The following is a 23,701-nucleotide window of genomic DNA, read 5'->3' as shown; positions in this document are numbered from 1 at the left end:
GTGGATGTCTTTGTACAACTCTGCCTCTCTTAAATCCAATTCATACACCAGTCAAAACATACCCTATGATGTCATTAATCCTCTTGGAAAATAAAAGACAAACAACAAGATAATCCCAAAGAGGGAAGCAGAAAGAACTTAATGGACAGTATAAATCAGGGATGGAAAAGGTACTTATTTTCTATACAGAAAACAAATACAGAATACTCCTAAGCAAGGATTTAACAGAAACAAACTTTTTAAATGGTAGAACTATAATCTTCCAGGGAAACTGATACTTAAAATTAAATGTGAGACAATTAAAATTAGGAATTAGGCATTTGACATTCTACTTGGACTCTGTATTATCTTTCAGGTTCTGTGTCTTCTGGCAAAATAGGCCAGGCTTAGTCCCATTCTCTTGCTGGTGGTCATCTTGAATTAGGGGACCCCTACTGCCCCCTACCAATCCAACTCTCTTCAGTCTGATTATTTAGGAAAAAACTTTATTTAGCAGCCTGTGGCCTTACCTATCTTGCTCAAGCAGACCTAAGCTTTTAAAAAAAGGAGAAAATCCTCCCCTTTGAGGAAGAGAGCCCATTTATTAAGACGAAATTAGGGTATGGTCTACATAGTTCAGGCTGCAGCTTCTCCTAAAACTTCTTGCCTTTTCTCCCACTTTATTGAAAGTTTTGTTTAATGTGGTTTATTTAAAAGATCATCTTCTTAAATCTGAGGACTCACTTGCAAAAGTAGAGTCTTGATCTAATCAGAGAAAGGGGATAAAGCTAAGTATAAAAAATAGTATGGCATCATGGGAAGAACTCTGAATTTGGCAGCAGAAGACCTAGATTCAAAGTCCCTCCTCATATTAATTGTGTGGCTTTGAGTAAGTCACTTAAAATTCCTAGATTTTCATGTCCTTTGAACCAAAAACATCATTAGTGATAGTAGTAGCTGAGACCCCCAAAGAGAGAAGAAAAAGGTCCATTTGTACAAAAATATTTAGAGCAGTTCTTCCTGTAGCAGCAAAGGACTAGAAAATAAGGGGTTATCTATGAATTGGTGAAGGGCTAAACAAATTGTGTCATCTACAGTACTCCAAATAATAATTCAATACTATTTTGCTGTGAGAAATGATGAAAGGGGTAGTTTTAGAAAAACGTGGAAATATTTGTGTGAATTGATACAATGAAGTAAATGAATGGAGAGAACAATTTATAAAATACTGATACTTTAAAAATAATTTTGAAAGACTTAACGGTCAATGGTGAAGCATGTTCCCTATCTCCTGGCAGGGAAATGATAGACTCAAGGTGCTCAATGACATATATAAGATGGTCAATATAAAAATTTGTTTAGTTTGACTAGCTATTGCAAGGATTTTGTTTGTTGGTTTGTTTGCTTATTTGCTTTCAGTTGTGTTGGGAGCAGATGAAAGGTAAAGAAAATCAATTTTTATTCAATGGGAAAAATGAAATTTATTCTTTAAATGAGCAGATAGACTAGATGGTCATTTGCTTCCCTTTGAGTTATAAACTTATTTTACCCTGATCCAAAACCCAAAGTCATTCACCCAAGAAATACAGTTTCTTATATTGCTACTACTAATTCCATGTTCACTATAAGATAACCCAATTTCCAAAAGTTATACTCCCTATCCTCCCTTTCCCCCATATACCCCCAAATTAGGATAACCCAACTTGGTGACTTGGCATCTTGAAATTTTCCTAGTTCCCCCAAAATGGCCTGCTATTACATAGGACTATGGTTGAAAGATTCAGATTTTTGGCCATACATTCTTAGAGTCGTGGAGAAAAACCCGACACCACAATAGTTTCTCCTGTAATATAACTAGAGTCTGGAGAACAGAGAAAGGACACAACTCCAGCACATTCCTCTGGATCCCCCAACCTGAAGAGAAAAAAAGAAAGAAAGGAAAAGGCTATGGTTTATTACTGTGTCTTTCATTGATCCCAATTCACTGGTCCTGCTGCTGAAAAAATTAGAAGGAAAAACAGAAAAAAAAATCTAGAAGCCTTTCTTTACTTTGTGGAGACCCTGTTATTTCCTAAGACTGAGTATTTGTCTGGGCTTCACAGATTTAATACTATTTTGCAGAAACTTTCAAGGGCCATGCCCTTGAACATTACCAGATCAGTACTGAGGGAAGAATAAGTGAAAACTGCAAAAAAAAAAAAAGAATATGAGTCCCAGAAAACATTTTTACAATCAAAGGTTCTGATAAAGGCCTCATTTCCAAAATATATAGAGAATTGACTCTAATCTATAAGAAATCAAACCATTCTCCAATTGATAAATGGTCAAAGGATATGAACAGACAATTCTCAGACGAAGAAATTGAAACTATTTATAGACATGAAAATATGCTCCAAATCATTATTAATCAGAGAAATGCAAATTAAGACAACTCTGAGATACCACTACACACCTGTCAGATTGGCTAGAATGACAGGGAAAGATAATGGGGAATGTTGGAGGGGATGTGGGAAAACAGGGACACTGATACATTGTTGGTGGAATTGTGAACACATCCAGCCATTCTGGAGAGCAATTTGGAACTATGCTCAAAAAGTTATCAAACTGTGCATACCCTTTGATCCAGCAGTGTTTCTACTGGGCTTATACCCCAAAGAGATACTAAAAAAAGGAAAGGGACCTGTATGTGCCAAAATGTTTGTGGCAGCCCTGTTTGTAGTGGCTAGAAGCTGGAAAATGAAAGGATGTCCATCAATTGGAGAATGGTTGAGTAAATTGTGGTATATGAATGTTATGGAATATTATTGTTCTGTAAGGAATGACCAGCAGGATGAATATAGAGAGGACTGGCGAGACTTACATGAATTGATGCTGAGTGAAATGAGCAGAACCAGGAGATCATTATATACCTCAACAACGATAGTGTTTGAGGATGTATTCTGATGGAAGTGGATTTCTTCGATAAAGAGAGCCTTAATTGATCAAAGATGGACAGAAGCAGCTACACCCAAAGAAAGAACACTGGGAAATGAATATAAACTGCTTGCATTTTTATTTTTCTTCCTGGGTTATTTATACCTTCTGAATTCAATTCTCCCTGTGCAACAAGAAAACTGTTCGGTTCTGCACACATATATTGTATCTAGGATATACTGTAACCCATTCAACATGTAAAGAACTGCTTGCCATCTGGGGGAAGGGGTGGAGAGAGGGAGGGGGAAAATCGCAACAGAAGTGAATGCAAGGGATAATGCTGTAAAAAATTACCCTGGCATGCGTTCTATCAATAAAAAGTTATTAAAAAAAAGAATATGAGTCCCAGTACAATTACCTTGTCAATTCATATCGTTTCATGAAATTCTGTAGAAAGTTTTTGTCCTTCCAGAGCTGAAAGGAAAAGAAGAAAGCCAAAAGTTTAGTACTACCCACTTAGTTTTCCTTTGAGATTAAGGCTTTGGTGGCCATGTCCCCAATCCCACATCATTTGTTCTGGTCCAGAATTTATATGGGATTTCTGAGGGAAATATTGTTGTTCTTCTTAAGAAACCAGACATGCAAAGTGTGAAACAGATGCACAGGCATCCTGGAGGATAGACATTCCTGTTCTTATCCCAACAAAATAGACAGTAGGCTGGATTCAGGGCAGGTCGGGGGTGGGGGTAGATCCACTAGGAACATCCCTGCAGTCATGAAGAATTCCCATCTAAGAGGTTATAATAATAAACCTTAAAATGGGCATGAAATGTTGCCCCATTGAAAAGAACAACAACAAGGTAGGGGTTGAGGAGGCCTCCTAATATATCACAAGGAAAGGAAGGGTCTTTTTCAGTTGGAGCTCTCAGAGATACAGAATCTAGTCTGAAGATCCTTAACTGTTCAGGTCTCTTCAGAGAAGGAATGGTAATGAGAACAGTTCATTACTTACTACTTGGCTGAAGTTGGTCTTGATTATTCCTGGTGCTAGGCAGTTCACTCGGATGCCCTTTGGTGCAAGCTCCAAAGACAAGGTTTTGGTGAGCCCTAGTAGGGCTGTCTTACTGACATTGTAGAAACCCAGAGACTAGAATTGGGAATACACAAAAATTCTTGTCACCTTCATTTATGAACTAAGCCACTGATGAAAGAGAGGCAAAGTAGTATCATATAAAGAGAATTAAATTTAGAGTCAAGCCTGGGTTCAAATCTTGGCTCTACTACTTATGCCCATGTGATTTTGTACAAGTTGCTTCACTACTCAGGCATCCTGTGTCCTCATCTGTAAAATGAGGAGAATGAATAAGCTCCACCTGTGTACTGTATCTTACATGGTGATGCAGAATTTTGGGACAGGGTCAAGCTATGCCTTTTAAATGATAAGTAGTTATAGACATTTAGTGGGCCCTTCCTCACATTAAGAGACACCAAAGAATAGGACAGGCAATGAAAGGCTCTTGGGATGGGTGGCCCAATAAGATAAGATTCCTCAGAGATTAGATTTCACAGAAATTAGAGATTCAAAGCTGAAAGAACCCTGACAAAATATTTGCTATAAGGGTTCTTTTTTTGGATATTGCTATTGTTCATTGGATAGGGTGGAGAAAAGGGGAGGAAGAGAAAATAAATATTTGTAAATTGAAAAAAAGGAAGCTAGGGCTTAGGCCAGAGACTATTATAAAATGAAATACATTGTTTCCCCTTTCCTGCCTATTCTTATTGCCCCATTTGCAGACATTATTGTTGTTTCCTCTCCATGTTCCCATTTTCCCAGCCAATCTTTTTAATTTGCTGGGTCCCATCACAGAGGAAGCCTGATGGCTTGATTCAGAACTCTGGACAGAGCTAAACTCAATCAAGTCTGTGCTGAAGCACTAAAGCTTGAGGAAGTCAATGCGATGGTGCTACTTGGTGACTTTGTATCTATAAACCCATACAGTAATATTCGTATAAATTTTAACCATTTTTCCTTAAGCTTGAATGGTTGAATGAATAAATTAAATGCACACATAATTGGGGGTGGGGGTGGAATACAGAGATTTCTTTCTTTGTACCTAGCCCTTTGCTGTCAACGTTAATTAGTTGAGCCTAGAAGGCTAATTGATTAGGCTCTTATGTACAACCAACTTCAGGTGAAGTTTTGATAGAGGAGGGAGATGAAACAAGAGATGACTTCTGTCTTTAATTTCTAGGTATGTTCTTGAGCTTTTCTCCATTTCAGCGTTGGTGGGTGCATCCCTATAGCCCTAGTCCTCTATTCTCAAGCTTCAGTACATCAAATGTCAAGTTTCCTTCATGAACCAACCCTCATACCAAGAAATGAAGATTAGAACAATACTTACTGCCTCAGGAACGTAGGCTACCATAGAGGAAACAAAAACCACAGCACTTGCTCTACAAGGAGTGAGAAAACATTGGGAGTTTAGGTTTGGTCAGACTATTAGATGCTTGGTGGGGAAAGAAAGGGTGAAGGAGGATAAATGGGTTTTTTCTTATATAAGAGGAATCAAGGTTCTATCCTGGGGGTATACTCCATCTAAACTTCCCTTTATACTTCTGCATATGCTTAATCAATAGCCAAGTGCAATAAAAAGAACTTTTTTGGGGGAGTCAAAGGACATGGATCCAACTCCCAACTTTGTTATTTAATATCTATGTGACTTTAGGCAAAATATTTCATGCTTCTTAGTCTCAGTTTCTTCATATCTAATAGGAGATTTGGATGCTATGACCACTGATGACTTTTCAACTCTAAAATCCTCTGATTCTGTAATTAAGTAATTATAATATTCAAAGATCCATGCTAAATTATGAAAATAAAGAAATAGTAACAAAAAAAAATCTAAGAACAGGAAAGGACACAGTCCTTGCTTCTCAAAAAGCTTATAACCCAATTGTAACACAGTTATGATGCAAATATAAAAAGCTAGCTAGAATATAATCTACTGCTGTTGATTTAAATAGACTTTAAATAGTTGTATTATTATTTGTTTCCTAACTATGGTTATGATTACAATTAAATCAAGACCTCATGTGCAGGTTCCTCCTTACAATGATAGGCAGCCATGGTACATTCCCTTATGAAATGACTTAATAGCCCATTAGAGCCTAGATTTGAGTAATTATTTTTGATTAAGGATAATGAAACTCTGTGTACATGGAAAGAATGACAGGGACATTTAAAATAGGATTCTTGACTTCTTTCAAAGCATGGCTTAGATTGCTACTTCCTACAGGAAGCCTTTCCTGATTCTATGCCCCCCTCTCCAGTTATTATTCTTTCATTATTCTTTCATCCCTTGAAATTACTCTGTAGTACTGTCTATAATTTGTGGTTACTTTTGAATATGTTATATTCTCCTATTAAAATGAAAACTTTTGGCAGGCAGGAATTATTTCATTTTTGTTTTTGTATCTTTGGGAACTTCTCCTCATGCTTGTACAGAGTCCATGATTCACAAATATTTGTTGCTTTAATGTAATTTCTTCTGTTCTAAATTGGAGCCATCGATTTTTAATCCAAAGACAGAGGTCAAAGAAGAACCAGAGAGTCTTTTGATCAGCAGTTCTATGTTACAAGGGAAAGATAGTGATGCTTCAAGTCCTAGTTACAACTTGAGGGAAGATCATCCCTCTTCTTCTCTAAATCTCAAATCATGGCAATGTAAAGACAGAGAAATCTGGGAAGGACAGTTGACTCTCCCAATGAGATTTCCCAAGGCCCCACTTACCTGAGATCTGCTTTTGCCCAAATGTCTTGTTCCTCCTTTTCCTTTAGAGTCACCATGTATGGTAAAGCCAGCTTCACAAGACGGGCTGGTGCTTTAACATTAATATCCATTATCTGGAATTATGAAAAGGATAGTGTAAAGGGAGGTTTTTCCATCTTGTGTCACCACTTAGCTAGCCTGAGCACCAGGGGTGGACCAATAAAGAAGTAGACTGGGGTTAGATTAAGTAATTAATGATTCCACTTTGGGCCCAGATTAATTTTTTGTTTGTTGCTAATTTATTCATTTTATCTTCAAGGAGAATACAGATCATTTCCAAAAATCCAGACAAATGAGAACTACGAACAGCCAGTGTAAGAACATTATCAATCAATCCAACAGAATTTATTAAAAATTTCTATGTCATTGATCCACACAACACTGTACACCAAAATAAGATCAAAATAGGTTCATGATCTAGGCATAAAAAATGAGATTATAAATAAATTAAAAGAACATAGGAGAGTTTACCTCTCAGACCTGTGGAAGAAGAAGGAATTTGTGACCAAAGAACTAGAGTTCATTATTGATCACAAAATAGAATATTTTGATTATATCAAGTTAAAAAGCTTTTGTACAAACAAAACTAATTCAGACAAGATTAGAAGGAAAGCAATAAACTGGGAAGATATCTTTATAGTTAAAGGTTCTGATAAAAGCCTCATTTCCAAAATATATAGAGAATTGACTCAAATTTATAAGCATCCAAGCCGTTCTCCAATTGATAAATGATCAGAGGATATGAACAGACAATTTTCAAATGATGAAATTGAAACTGTTTCTACCCATATGAAAAGGTGTTCCAAATCATTATTGATCAGAGAAATGCAAATTAAGACAACTCTGAAATACCACTATACATCTCTCAGATTGGCTAAGATGATAGGAAAAGATAATGACAAATGTTGGGGGGATATGGGGAAACTGGGACACTGATGCATTGTTGGTGGAACTGTGAATGGATCCAACCATTCTGGAGAGCAATCCGGAACTTTGCTCAAAAAGTTATCAAACTGTGCATACCCTTTGATCAGCAGTGTTTCTACTGGGTTTATATCCCAAAGAGATCTTAAAGGAGGGAAAGGGCCTCACATGTGCAAAAATGTTTGTGGCGGCCCTGTTTGTAGTGGCTAGAAACTGGAAATTGAATGGATGCCCATCAATTGGAGAATGGTTGAGCAAATTGTGGTATATGAATGTTATGGAATATTATTGTTCTATAAGAAATGACCAGCAGGATGAATACAAAGAGGCTTGGAGAGACTTACATGAGCTGATGCTGAGTGAAATGAACAGAACCAGGAGATCGTTATACACTACAACAACAAGACTATATGAGGATCAATTCTGATGGAAGTGGCTCTCTTCAACAATGAGAGGATCCAAATCAGTTCCAATTGATCAGTAATGAAAAGAACCCACTACACCCACCAAAAGAATACTGGGAAATGAGTGTGGATCACAACATAGCATTTCCACTCTTTCTGTTATTGTTTGCTTGCATTTTTGTTTTTCTTCCCAGGTTATTTTTACCTTCTTTCTAATCCAATTTTTCTTGTGTAGCAAGACAAATGTATAAATATGTATACATATATTTTATTTAACATATGTTTTAGCATATTTAACATGTATGGAACTCCCTGCCATCTAGAGGAGGAGGTGGGGGGAAGGAAGGGAAAAGTTGGAACAGAAGTTTTTGCAAAGGTCAATGTTGAAAAATTAACCATGCATATTTTTGTCAATAAAAAAAGCTATAATAAATAAATAAATAAATACACACACACACACACACACACACACACACACACACACACAATGGATTTAACAATCCAATGTTTGAGATTAAAAAAAAGTTTCCTATGTTCCCATCACTGTGGTCAGAAACATGAAATTAGTCTAGAATGATATTTTCTTGGGGCCCCTAGAAGATACTGTGGATAAAGAACTCAGGAAGACCTGAGTTCAAATCCATACCCTTAACACAATTTAAGTTCAGATATTTACATTTTAGCTGTGTGACCCTGGGGAGCAAATCACTTAACCTCAACTGCCTCATCAGAAAAACAAACAAAAACAAAGAAACAGATAGAATGATAATCTATTAATGAAAGTATTCTATCTCCTAGTACTGCTTCCCTTTCTAAATACTCACAAAGCATCCTTTTAATTCTATATTTTGGATTATTCATGCACCTGAGCCAATTACTTGACCTCTCTAGAACTGTTTCCTCATTTTTAAAATGAAAAAACTGAATTTGATCACATCTAAATTCCTGCCTTCTCTACTCCCTTCCAAATCTATGATTCTAATTAACACAGAATCTACCTAATCTCACAAACTATGAGACAAATGTTTCCCCTTCTTCTTGGAGAATCTATCCTGGGTGTGGTCTTACCTTGTCCCACATTTCTTCACTGGCACCCAGTGTGCTCCCAGCCAAAGGGTTGACACCTGCCACACAAATCAGGAAGTTGATAAACCCATATTTTTCAGAAGCCTAGATGGAAATCAGAGGAGATGAAATTAAGTCTCCATGGACCAGGGACAAAAATGAAGCTATTCAGAGGATATTGACTCTTTGAGATCTGCATATGAGATTATAAAGATGGTCATAAGATGGTCTCCTTGGTGATATTCATACCCATTCTTGCCCACAAGTATTCTCACCATGGACACTAGCTTCTTACAATCTTCTTCATGTCCCACATGGCACACAGTTCCTGAAGCACTCAATCCCTCTCTCTGAAGTTTTTCAACTGCATGATCTACATTCTGTTGTTTTCGGCTGCTCACAATCACATGGGCCCCATCTCGGGCAAGACGTTGTGCAATGGCAAAACCAATCCTATAAGAAGTTGGAGGAAAGAAAGAGAAATATTCCCATGGGCTCCCTTCAAAGGACCAGGAATAGAACCACAAGCTGTGACATGACAATTTCAGAATAGCCATGGCCATCTGACCCCCAGTCAGTAGTACTCACCCTTCTGTGGAACCTGTGATCAGAGCCACTTTATCAGCCAGAACTCCTCTTCTGTTTGTTTCAGCACTTCTCATTCTCACTGAAAAGGGGACCACAGGAAGAAACATGTGCCTTTGGGTCTGTATCACTGTCCTGAACATGATAGTAGCCAGTTTTCTTCCTAATAGACTCAGTTCCAAAAAAGGAGCCTGAGAAGGACAAAACAAAACAAAATTTAAAAAATCAATCACACCTGAAAATAAGAGCAGAAACTAATTTGAATCATTATAGAGTTTTTTCCTTTTTTTCTCTATTATAAAAAGAATCAGGAGAGACTTAGAAATAGGGATAGCTCTTTAAACTGAAGTACCCATTAAATTGACAATGGTCGGTAAGCATAAGGAGATATGATGTTGACAGATCTGTGGGAGAACAAGCACTCTTTTCTACATGTGAAGTTGTGGATTGGTGCTGTCTGTTAGGAGAGCAATCTGGTAAGATGTAGTAAGAGTTAGAAGACTTATCATGTCCTTTGATTCCTGAGCATAATGGATAGAATATTGGATTGGAGTCAGAAAGAACAGGTTTGAATCCTGCCTCTGATACTTATTAGTTTGGTGAACCAGGATAAGTCATTTAACCTCTCAGACTCAGTTTCCACATTTACAAAATGAGGAAATTGAATCTAAGGTCCCCTTCAGCTCTAAATCTATTTGAAAACAGGAGGATTATTCTACCCATATTCCTGACCACAATGCCTGTCTCAGTGCAGCCTAAGGATAGTTTTATCTTTTTTGACTTTAATTTTACACTGTTGCCTGGGATTAAATTTATAATCCACTAAAAATTCTTGATGCCTTTTTAGATAACTTACTGTTAAGGCATACCCACCCTCTTTTAACCATTCTTCTTTCCATTTTCTGATGGTTGGTGAATTCCCTTCACATTCACTTGTCCCTTCAGTTGGCTCCTCATATTCTTCCTCATTGAATTCCTTTCCTATTTGTAACTACAGACTTTCATTCTTGAGACTTTCCCATCTATGCTGGATTGATTTCCTCCAGTAGAATTTTAATTCATGGGGTGTTATATTGCCTTGGCCTAATTCCTAGACATTATCTACTTTATTTTACAGATGAGGAAACTGAGATCCAAATAAATAAATAAATAAAATGACTTACACAAAGTCATACAGCAAATTGGTGGGAAAACTGGAATTAGAACCTGGATCTCCTCCACCTACAATACTACTTGCCCATTAATTGTATTATAATTTACATTCAATTTATAGAATTTGGATTGCTCCAAGAGTAAATGAAAGAGCCCTCCCATCATCACATTTCCCAGGAATTGTGATACATTGAGAGAAAGGATGAAGACTGACAAGATGAAACAGAATTGTAGCCCATTCTCTAGCATAGTGATTCTCCAAATGTGGTCTTGAGTCCTGTAGGGGTGGCTAAGACCCTTTCAGGGAATCAGCAAGATTAAAACTATCTTCATAAAACACTAAGGTGTTTTAATTCTTAATATAATAGATATCAACATATATAATCAACACCCCCCAAAAAAGCTCTTTGGGGAAAGATCCTCAATAATTTTTCAACTGAAAAGAGGTCCTAAGACTAAAAAAGTTTGAGAATCACCATTCTATTCTTTCCATCTTCTTTTCTAGTTGGATCCCCAGGCTGGGTTTACAGCTGGGAAAGATATATGTAGAGTAATCTGGCCCAATGCTCCAAAATATGCTGAAAGAGAATCTATCATAGGATAATTCCTCAAAGAAGTTATGGCTAAGCCTAAGGACACACCAGTAGTAACTGGCAGTAGTGGGATTCAAAGTCAGGTCTTCTGATTTGAGATATAACATTCTTTCCAGTATATCACTCTATTTTTACTTAATACCTGATTAACTAGATTCTGTTATTCTAGCTCTTGGGGAGATGGTCCCCTCTGTTGGCCCCAACCTCAAGGGAAGGGAAGAAGAATGATTTTGTAGGTACATGGAGTTTGCTTTGATGTAATACCTCTAATACTTTTCAAAATTCTTATTATTGACAGATGCTCACAGTGCAGTTTGATAGATGATGAACAGAAATGATGACTAAGTCCCCAAGGATTACTCATTTATAAGACCAAGAAACAAGAGGTTAAATCTCTTCAGAATAGCAGATGGCATTTTGATTGTAAGGCAAGGTACTCCTGAAGCATCCTTTAACTGAGGTCAGGAAGGCAAGAAGTGTGGTCCAATGGCCTGTGTTAACTATAGCTTAAACATAAAATCATCACAATCAGAACTTGGAATAAGAGTCTGAGGACAGGAGTATCCCCTGAGAATTATAGAACCTAGGAAAACCATTTCTATCTGAGAACATCCCTCAGACTACATTACCCACACAAATTTTTATATAATTACAATTCAATTAAAATGAACATCAAAGGTTCTTTCAACTAATGGTAAACACAAAGCATCCAAAAGGTAATATGTAGGGTGTTTGTGTGTGTGTGTGTGTGTGTGTGTGTGTGTGTGTGTGTGCATAAAGATGCAGTCCTACTTGCTTTAATCTTTCATTGGGGAGCTAAAGTTCCAATCCCTTCCCTCCCGACTGGACACCATTAATTTGTTGCTCTTCCAGTTGACCACAGTATCTCCCAGCATTGCTCGCTTCCCTTTCAGGGCAAACAAGGAGCAATTCCACAGGAGACAAATATTGGGGAGATTACTCTTTTCAGCAAAAACTGCTAGGGTGAGGAATTCCAGAAATAAAGATAATTACCTTCAGGGTGGATACTGGCTATCTGATGTTTGGACAGGACTCCAGGCTCAGTCTCTCAGACAATTAGTACCAAGGCCAACTGACTCATCCCCTCTGCCACTTCCTCTGGCTTTAAATTGAAATTTTTTGTTTTTCACTCCTCACAGAACACACCCGTTTAACCCTAACCCTGTCCCCTCCTCCATGTCCTGTTCAATGAGTCATCAATCTTTGGGTTATTTCCCCCTTTTTTTAATCATTAATCTTCAGACCAGACTTGAGATTCCAGTTGAGATAACTATCTATACAATAATTGCTATCCCTACTTCAAATCTCTGTACTTCAACTTAACTTTCCTACAGTTAGCAAACTGGTTTTTCTTAAATACAAATCTGGTCATGCCATGTCCTTTTGCATTTCTTATTGCCCCAAGATAAAAATTAAATTCCTTTTTTAAAAGCCCATCACAAACTTGTACCAACCTATCTTTCCAGTCTCTTTGTTCACTACTCTCTCCCTTCCTACCCCACCTTCTCCCATAGCTTGCTTCTGTTTTTTCACTGGCCATCCCAATTGCATGGAATGAACTCTCTCCATATTTCAACCTTATAGAGTTCCTTTTTTCTTTCAAGGTGCATTTCAAGTCTTTCTTGAACTGCTAGTCCCTATCTTCCTTAACTAATTGGTATTGAACTACCTTGAAATTGCTGCATTTGTATTTATTTCCTTTATATTTATTCTTTCTATACTTACATATGTATTTGTTTGTCTCTCTGTTAGAATGTAACCTTCAAGAGAGTAAAAATTGTTTCTTCCTTTGAATTTGCATCTCCAAAAACTAGCAGTCAGTAGCTGGTTTATATAGTAGGTTCGTCCTAAGTACTTACTGACTTGTTTGGAGCTTAATAGAAACTTGGAAGTCATTTAGTATATGATGATACTACTTATCTTGCTTCATTCTTATAGAATACATATTTCTTCTTCTTTAGAAATGTCTAAGGTCATCTTTAACTATAGAATACCCAGATTGTAAAGAGCACAAATCTAAACAGGAATTCTTTCTCCAATATCCTTAACAGATGCTATCTCTCCTCTACTTGAATATGTGTGTATGTGTGTATACACACATGTATAATACATGTATGTACACATGTGTGGCCATCCATAGAGGTTTTCTCCTGAATGAACTCTTATGAATTTCCAGGGCTATTTTCTGAATAAACCCCTGATTATACTAATTATATTTATAAAGATTCTTCCCTAGAGATCTCTGATATCTAAAAATCTTTGATTTTTAATTTAATTCTCTTCCACCCAGAACATATTTATAAAATTTTTCATCTAGATGGCCACCCATTTCACTTGTGGATAATGCTCAGTTGGTATGGTCTCCACTTCCTCCTCCATCCTGGTTGCTCTCCTATCCAGCTTCTCAATTGTTGTTGTTCAGAAGTTTCAGGCTCTTGTTGATGAGGTGAATGGACTCTAGCAAAAGATCATGTTCCTGACAGCAACCAATCTGAGTGGGTCCCAGTAGGAGCAAGCTGACCCTGTGGAATTATCTTGTACAGACAGAGCTATCCTGTATCAATACTTACTGTTACCTTATACAATCTGGAAGTTAAACTATAGATGTCAGCTCCAAGGCTAGACCACCAGTTCATTTACCAGCCACCAGATGATTTACAGACTGATATATACAATTAGCATAGTTAGCACATCTCATTTCAGGTTCTTTTCCATGAAAACTCTTATCTTCCCCTTGTTAATTACTGCCCACCTTATGTCATTACAATAAAACTTTGCCCCTTGTTCTGGAGATAGTGTGACCCTGTGAATTCATTCCAGATAACTCCCTACTTTTGAGTTTTATTGTGCTTCATCGTGACTTGTTGGACCTCATTATTGGGTTTTCCTGGCAAAAATGGTAGACTGCTTTGCCATTTCCTTCTCCAGTTCATTTTACAGATGAGGAAACTGAGGAAAACCAAGTTAAATGTTAATATAGTTAATAAGTGTCTGAGGCTAAATTTTAATTCAGGAAGATGTCTTTCTGACTTGAGGCTTAGCACTTTATACACTGATCACCTAACTTTTCAATACTCTTCCTAAAATGTGAGTAGTATTTCCACCACATTATTTCATCTTGGTCCAGAGCAGAACATACCTGAACTTCTCAATAGAAGGAAACATAATAATAAGACACTGTAAGTAGAGGGACCTGGATAGAGGCAGCAATTGCTTCAGTTCCTCATTTTTCTTCTCATGAATCTGGAGAGTTACTTCCTCGACCATTTTTGTGGCTGTTGAAGGACCCCTGTCAACCAAGCAGGCAATGTCAAGGGAATTTGAGGTTTGGCATTCTTTGTTGTCAATGGCTGGAAGCTATCTATGTCTTTTTCACTCATAAGACTCAGAGTGAAAGAAATTTATCCAACTATGCACTGATAGGTCATAAACTATCAACATTCAGTTTATTATGCTCAGGCATAGACTGATAGGATATAATCAATCAATCAACATTTAATAAGCACAAAAGGTGGTGAAATTGATAGGGTGAATAGGCTCCAGCAAAATACCATGTCCCTGGTAGCAATCCAGTATCTGAGTTGGTCCCAGTGAGAAACAAACTGACCCTGCAGAATTTCTTGTTTTAACAAAATTAGTATGTAGAGGCAGAGCTATCCTGTACTGACTCCTACAGTTACCTTATACATTATGGAGATTAAGCTACAGACAACTCCCTAGGCCAGAATATCAATTGATTTGCTTAGCTTCAGGTGATGTGCATAATTAGCATAGCATATCTTCTGTAGGTCCTTTTGCATAAAAGGTCCTACTTCCGGTTAATTGTGAGTTCATTGGGAACTTTGCCTGCATAAAGTTCTGCCCCTTGACCTAGAGATAGTTTGAGCCTGTGAGCCCATTCCTGATGCCTCCCCATCTTTGTGACTTGTTGGCTTTCATCAAAATGATTATATCAATGAATCAGGAAGTCCTGATTTCAAATCCAACCTCAGATACTTACTAGCTATGTGACCCCGGCAAGACATTTAACCTTGTTTGCCTCCGTTTCTTTATCTTTATAATGCACTGGTGAAGGAAATGGCGAAGAAAACCCCGACAAGAAAATGAACTTTGATACTGTTAATATCAAATGTACTATTCCTTTCTCTATCAAAAGGCCATCCTGACCTTAAGAGATGCTCCTCCCTACCCCCCACTAAAGCATCCTAAGAATGTCCTTTCATTCCTGCTCTATAAGCACTTACTCTCAAGTCAAGCTGGGTAGGGCTCCATACCCTGAGAATCTTTATGTCCTATTTGTCCTGTAAATAGAACTAGTTTAGACTAGTTACAACTATCAAAGGTGTCCTTACCTCCTCATTTAGGGGCAAAAGGGATTGTGCAGGGTAAAAACAACCAAAATGAAGTGGATTTTTTTTTTTCTGGATTGCCAAGGGTATATAAGGCCTCATAACTAGGCCCTCCTGTCTACCATCAGACTTTTTTCTCCTGAAAGTATAAAAACTTTTCTGTAAGTTTTCTTGTTGGACAGCCATGTACTAATGATGAGGTATGAGAAAATTGCAATTCCTGAGAAATCCTAAGACTATCCATGCCATAAATAATGCTGGCTATCAGAAAACAATCTGTTGATCAGTAAGTTATAGAATTCAATGACAGGAACTACCCCAACTCTACCACTCTTCAGCTGAAACTCTAAGCCATTATATTAGCATATCAACCTTATCTTTGTTTCTCTTTCCTATAAAATTATTTTCTTGATTCTGACTCTTGGCTAAATTTCTTTGGAAATTAGCCCCCTGTCAAGCAGCATAATATCTTCTTACTTTTGTCTCTTTGCTGGATTCTTTGGAACTTTAGGCTGCTTCAATTGTCATTACAATTATAATAAATCTTTGCCCCTTAACTTGGAGACAAACTGAGAGTGTGAATTCTTTCACCATACTCAAGATACTGACCAGAGGACTCTAATCTTTTTTTTTTTTTTTTTTTTTTTTTTTTTTATAATTGGCAAAAAGTTTTCATTAGACATAATGCAACATGATCTCATCCTTGGTGATCTCATCTACTCACAAAACTCCACCTGTCACCTCTACATAAATGATAGGAAGACCACAGAATCACCATGTTGGAGATTAAATCTGACTTCTATTAGTCTAACCTATACTATATATTTTTTTTAAATAACTTTTTATTGATATAACTCATGCCAGGGTAATTTTTTACAACATTATCCCTTGCACTCACTTCTGTTCCGATTTTTCCCCTCCCTCCCTCCACCCTCTCCCCCAGATGGCAAGCAATCCTTTACATGTTGAATAGGTTACAGTATATCCTGGATACAATATACGTGTGCAGAACAGAACAGTTCTCTTGTTGCACAGGGAGAATTGAATTCAGAAGGTATAAATAATCCGGGAAGAAAAACAAAAATGCAAGCTGTTTATATTCATTTCGCAGTGTTCTTTCTTTGGGTGTAGCTGCTTCTGCCCATCTTTGATCAATTGAAACTGAATTAGCTCTCTTTATCGAAGAGATCCACTTCCATCAGACTACATCCTCAAACAGTATCGCTGTTGAGGTATATAATGATCTCCTGGTTCTGCTCATTTCACTTAGCATCAGTTCATGTAAGTCTCACCAGTCAGAGGACTCTAATCTTGTTGGGGTATCTTCAGCCTCAACATTTTTGGTGCCCAACATAGGCCCCAAATTTTATGTCCTCCTTGTTAAGTCTTTTTCACCTCCAGCCTATAGCTAGGGACATCCCAAGCACCTAGGAAGGCTTGTCTGCATCATTGGAGTTCTATGCTCTGCAAATTTTCTTTGGCCAGGAACATCTGGACTTGGAATTTTGGGCCATTTTTCAGCAAAAGTTCTTCTTGCCTAAGGAACCTTTGCTATCTTTTCATCCTCCCTGGGACACCAGAGGAGGCAAAGAGGAGGACTAGGGATTCTCAGGCTTGTGGAAAATATGGGACAGTTTGCTTCCATCTTTAAACTTCTGGAGGGAAATTGAGAGTAGACACTAACCTCTTAGGTGATCCTCTCTTTTCTACTCCCCCATGGGCAAGAGATACTCCAATTACCCCCTCAGGCAATCCTCAAGAAGCCCAAGAATCCCTTTGGGGATCACCACTTCATCAACATCTGAACCTTATGTCTGGAAATATTTCTTCAACTCAGTACCCTTCTCCAGAACCTTTACCTCTTATGTCAGTTTCTGAGACCTCTGAACCTTCTGAAAGCCTCTGCACCTCAGTTCCTCCCATATAAGAAGCAGGATCCTTTTTTCTTTCCCTCAGGATTCTGATTCAGCCACCCCTTCTAAACTGTGCCTATTGAGAGAACTAGCAGACTCTGGAAGTGGAATATTCAGAGTGCATGTGCCTTTTTCAATGTCAGACCTTTCCCAGATTAAGAAAAAAATTGACCATTACTCTGAGGATCCCACTAGATAGAGTGAGGGCTTTAAGGCCATTTCCCTCCAATTTCTTCTGGGGAGATGCTAACATCATTATTTCTTCTTGCTGCACCATAGAGGAGAAAAAGAGAATCTGGGATCTAGCCCAGAAATTTGAGGATGATGTGACTAAGTCCTCTTCCTCCTTTGGTAGTTATCTTCAAGGGGATATCACTGTCTGAATCAGGACCTTGGGTGGGATTATCAAGAAGGAAGCAGAGACAGAGGAGAAAGGATAATTTTATAATCTTCCTTATTGAAGGTAGGAAGAGAGGAATTATGGAAAATTTAAGAAAATTACTCAAAGAGCTGAAGAAAACCCTACCTTCTTTCAGGGGTGCCTTGTAAAAGTTCTTAAAAAAAAATACACTCATCTGGACCTCAGTTCTCCAAAGGGGACCACTGTCCTCAACATGCATTTTTTTAGTCAATCTGCCCCAGACATTCAGAAGAAGCTTCCAGAATGAACCATAGGTCCTCAAACTCCCCAGACACAGCTGTTGGGAACAGCCTTTAGAGTTTTCAATAATAGGATCAAGCTGTGGCAGAGGAGGAAGGAGGCAGAGCTGGGGTGAGGATCAGAGAGTAGGCTCAAATTTTAGCCATTGCCATAGCCGGGACCCATGTGGGTTCATGACTCAGATGCCACAGCCAGGGCCATTGGTCTCACAATTGTCCTCAGAGGAAGCCCCCAGACCCATGCCCTAAGGCCAAAGAAGAAGGGCACAGGCTTGCAGTGGGGTCAATGCCTTGTTCTCTGGTCTCCTCAGGACAAGGAGTAACAGTGCCCTAGGTTTATCCAGCTTCTCCTTGCTCCATCACGATGGCCTAAACCAGGGTAACTTTGGATGTGGCAGGTCAGTCCATTGAATTTCTCTTTGACTTTATAGGGCCCTTGTGTTCTGTCCTGACCTGGTACTCTGCCTCCACCGGCCCCTCCCCTCAGAGGGTGATGGGAACTGAAGGAAAACTTAAGTAGTGTTTGAGACCTTCCTTTTACCTTCTCAGTTTGGTGACCTATTATTCAAACACTTTCCTTCTCATTTCCTCCTGTCCTGCCCCCCTTGTTGGGGTATGACTTATTGGTGAAATTGGGAACCCAACTTTCTCTTCTCAGACCTCCAGGTGCACTTTTTGTGCTTCTGTCAAAGCCTTCCCATATTCCATTTGAAATCTGGGAGGAAGCAGATTCTTCTGTCTGGGATCCAAGAATCCCTAGATGAGCTATTCCTGTCACCCCAGCTTTAGTGCATCGCTGAGATCCCAGTGTGTTCCCTCATAAATGACAGTTCCCAATGAAACCAGAGGCCAGAGAGGGATTGTAACCCCTCATTGAAAAATGTCTTCAGCACCAGCTTTTAGTTCCTTGTCAGTCTCCCTGTGATGCTCCTATCCTCCCAATTAAACTAGGCTCCTAAGGCTATAAAGTTCTTTGTATTACCCATGTTTCCTGTCAGTCTGTTAAGTATTTGGGCCATGAATTAACTCCCACATTCCATTCACTCACAGAGGAGAGGAAACAGACAAACTTGTGACTCCCTGAACCTGCCTCAAAGAAAGTTAAATTGACCTTAGCCCTGCCTAATTTAAATGGGGAAAGGCAGGTTTCTCTGTGGTGAACCTCAGCTCAGTAGCACCTTGAAGGCTAAACCACTCCCTCCCACCTCTGCCCAGAGGGCCGAGCTCATTGCCCTCGCCAGAACGTTAAGAGTTGGGGAAGGAATGAGAGTGAACTTCCATAGTGACTCCAAATATGCCTTTCTTGCCTGCCATGCTCAGGGGCCATATGCATAGAGAGGGGACACACTCTTTCTCCTTCTGGTGGTTTCAAACAGCCTCAGGCTGGCTTCTAATCCCAGAGATGAGGCAATGGACCCTTCTGTCTGGCCTACACCAAGCTACTCGGGAAAGAATGCCCTCCAGTCCCTTATATAATCTGTTTTCACTGATCAAACAATGAACAGGTCTGCCTTTTCCAAGCTTTTTGTTGTTGCGTTTTTGTTTTCATCCAATTTTTATAAGCTTATCATTTATAAGCTCTCTAATTTTTTTTTACCAAGTTAGTTGTTTTCTTCCCCACTGTTTGTGAGCTTTGTATCTTCCAGACTCCAGGCCATGAACGCCCCAACCTGAATACCACAGACTACCTAATCCTAAAACTCAGCACCCCCTGGATGCTGCTGCCACCACCATCAAGTCTCCCCTCCTCAGTCTGGACTCAGCTGGGCAGGGGCAGCGCTACCCCCCTTGTCAACCTGAAGCAGCTCCAGAAGATATGATTTTCCTCCCTTTGCCCCAAATGACTTTGGGTTTTAATTGCTTGGGGGGGGGGGGGGGGAGGAGGGACGAGGTGTGAGAAAGCAACAATTCCTGAGAAATCCTAAAACCACCCAACCTCAGAAGACCACAAACAAAGCAGGCAATCAGAGAACAACCTGTTGGTCAGTAAGCTGTGGGACTCAATGATGGGAACTACCTCAGCCCTACCTCTCCTCAAGTGTAGCTCTAAGCCATATTATTAGCGTATCAGCCTAATCTTTGTTTCTCTTTCCTATAAAATTATCTTTTTGTTTCTGACTCTTTACTAAATTCCCTAGGAAATAAGTCTGCTGACAGAGTAATATCTTCTACTTTAGCCTACTTCAATTGGCAGCACAATTATAATAAATCTTTGCCCCTTGGAGATAAACTGAATGTGTGAATTCCTTCACCATACCCAAGACTTGAGGAGGGAACCCTAATCTTATTGGGGTATCTTCTGCCTCAACACTCAGATATATGGGTGATCCAGGCTTGAAACCCTCTATGTTTTTGTAGTAGGAAAAAAAAAAAAAAAAACCTGAAAACTAGGGGGATGGTCATCTATTGACTACTGGCTAAATAATTAAATAATGTCTGTGTTGAGAATATACCCATATGATACCAACATCAAATAGAGAAATAAATTTTCTTGTAACTTAGATAGCTTATAAATTAAGTTGTTAGAGGGTTGGGACTAAGCTGCTATTTTTGATAAGATTATTTTATTTTATTCAGATTACAATAATGGGAAAATGAGGTGAAGTATTTATGTGGAACAGCTATGACCCCAACTCAAATTAAAAGTAGAGACTCGAGTTAGAAAAAGCAAAAAAGGATTTATTTCGATTTCATGGAAAAAGGACAACTACCAACAAACAAGGTGCTGTCAGTGAAGGAGTGCAAAGCACAAACTGAAAAACACAAGATTATGTAGATCCAAACACAGAAGTCCCTACCCCCTTCTGACCTTTTTCTCCATTGGTTAGGGAAGTTCAGGTTTACATCCTAATGGAAATCTACCCCAGAGACAAAGAATACTAGTCAATAACATACTCTTTACTGTATTAGGCACTTAAATGCTAATGAAAAGTGGGTGGGGGAACAGGTGGGAATGTAAGTTTATCTAAGATAATCAAACACCTGCAGCTTTTAGCTATAACTCAACTTGTTATTACAAAGTCTCAAGTCACAATTTTAGGGCAAGGGTCAAAGCCACATTCTTAGGAGAGGTCTTCCCTCAGTTCATATCATTCAATCGCCCCTCTTATTTATTAACCTTTGAAGATCTCTCATACCCCTCTTGATACATTTCCTCAACCATCTCATCTTCAGTCTCCAATCCCTCTGGCCTTAGTCTGCTAACAAATCCAGTGCCTTAATTACTTTGACAACAGCCTGGAGGCTAATGAGTCTATTCAGCATATAAATTGGGGATTTGTCCCCTCAACTCCTATCTGGAGGCCACCTATCATCCCAACTCTTTGTGTCCCCAGTAGTTAGAGTAGGTAACTCTTCACAAATAAAGATGTCTATCATGAAAGTCAATAACAAAAGAAATGTTGAAAGGAACTGAGTGATATATGTATCTAGCAAAAGATAGATGTCTAGGCCAAATATTCACTTACCTACTTATTTAGGATATAATGACCACATATTTTCAGATTGAAAACTACAATATCTTACAGACTTAAATTGTGCTCATAACTTCTACTGATCACTTGCTCTGATTATAGAAATTTGCTATAAGAAGAAAAAGCAGGGACATGATTATAATCAAAAACTGGTCGTTCAGACCTTAGCCTAAGAGAACATAACATGACAGAATAAAGTATCCTTTGCTCATTTTGACTTTAGTAACTGTATGCAATAACAATTCCACTTTATAGCCAGACTCAGAAATAATCAGAAGCCAAGGTTGTCCTTCCAACTCGTATCCTAACCTCCACCTGTAACAATTCAGTATCACATTCCTCTGAGTAGCTTGTGGCATATTCTTTTCAGATGATGAATTACTGATTTGATCCACTGAACAATCATACCTAAATTCAAAACTCCAAATAATATCAGCAACAAGAGATTTTATCTCAAATAGCAAGTCTCATTAATCAAAGCTTCAGATAAATTTAGCTCTCAAGGATCACATATACTAAATAAGTATTGACTATAATTTTAAACTGATAATAATAAGAGATTCATTCTAGAAAGTTCACAGCTTATCTTCATATCTAAGTAGATGGTTTTAAATTTAATACTATACCAATCATTTTAACTTAAGATGCTCAATAGCCAATTTATATCAAAATATGTTCAGGTATTAACCATGTTCAAAAGGACAAAGACATAGACCACTGTTATCAGAATTTCCCAAAACAATGGGAACAGCTTTAAGATGACTCAATACAACCAATCAAAACTCATATAGAATATAGAATATACTATTATAATTTTACATTAAAGAACTCTATGAAAATTAACAATAATTTCTTCATCCAAAAATATATTAATTCAACTTCCTCCAATCAAGGAGTCCCTATAAACTTTTCTAGAAATATAAATAACAGGTGCAACACTAATACTGTTAAAATTCCTTTAAGCATGCTTAATCTTCCCTCTACCAAAACATTCCTAGTTTCTTAAATGCAAAATCAATTATGGAAGTTATAAATTGTCTTTAACAGTCCATTCTTGAGGCTCCTCCAGAGGTCATTTAACTTCGGTGTAATGAGTCCATCTCTTCTCATATTCAGTACTTCAATCTCAGTCATCCTTTCCACTCTGCTCCTTCTAGGACTTAGTCTTCTGGAACTTCAAACTACAAATATGTCTTAACTAGCAATCTTTGCTTCCTAATGGAAACATCATCCTCATCCTGAAAGGGATGAGGACACTGCCAGTATATAATTATAATATTCCTTAAAAACTTACCTTTTGTTTCAAAAGAGGGTATTTCCCTTTCCCATCCTGAACAAAGAAAACCAAACAACAACATCTCACATAGGGAAAGTCCAGATCACTTTTGGGAACAATTCTAATTCTTTAACAAAGCTATAGGCAAACATTTGGTCCTTAAATTTCTTTTCTTAATTCTTAAATTCTTAAGATTTCTTAAAAAGATGGTTTATTCTTTCTACTTTCCCTGATGAGGGCAGATGCCCAGGTGTATAAAATTGTCACTCAGTTTGCAATCCCTTCCCATTATTTCCTATAAAATGTTAGAAGTAAAGTATGTTCCATTTTCAGAATCATTAGTCTCTACCAATCCATACTTAGGTACAGTTTGTTCCAAAGCTATTCCATTAACCCTTCTTAAAGCAGCGATGTTTAGAGGAAAGATTACACCCACTCAAATGGTCCACTATAATCAGTAAATATTTAATATTTATTAATTAAATTAATTAAATAATTAATAATAATTATTAATTAAATAATTAAATATGTGCAGTTTTCCCACAGATGTCATTTCAGTAAAAC

At 38.1% G+C, this 23,701-nt stretch overlaps 1 protein-coding gene across 1 annotated transcript; it reads right to left on the bottom strand.

Moving 5' to 3' along the window:
- Positions 1–1,434: 1,434 nt before the first annotated feature.
- LOC127547111 (dehydrogenase/reductase SDR family member 2, mitochondrial-like) lies at positions 1,435–12,561 on the bottom strand. The gene is made up of 9 exons (XM_051973943.1): positions 12,460–12,561; positions 9,704–9,891; positions 9,391–9,568; positions 9,119–9,220; positions 6,684–6,796; positions 5,295–5,346; positions 3,905–4,039; positions 3,311–3,366; positions 1,435–1,893 (listed from the first exon to the last, which is right to left on the bottom strand). The coding sequence occupies exons 2-9, from the start codon at positions 9,841–9,843 to the stop codon at positions 1,782–1,784; spliced, it is 888 nt and encodes a 295-aa protein (XP_051829903.1). The 5' UTR covers positions 9,844–9,891; positions 12,460–12,561; the 3' UTR covers positions 1,435–1,781.
- Positions 12,562–23,701: the final 11,140 nt, after the last annotated feature.

The sequence above is a fragment of the Antechinus flavipes genome, chromosome 2 (genome assembly GCF_016432865.1).
Source record: "Antechinus flavipes isolate AdamAnt ecotype Samford, QLD, Australia chromosome 2, AdamAnt_v2, whole genome shotgun sequence".
Taxonomy (NCBI): Eukaryota; Metazoa; Chordata; class Mammalia; order Dasyuromorphia; family Dasyuridae; genus Antechinus; species Antechinus flavipes.
Note: the sequence above shows the minus strand (reverse complement) of the source record. Positions and strands in the feature narration are given on the sequence as shown.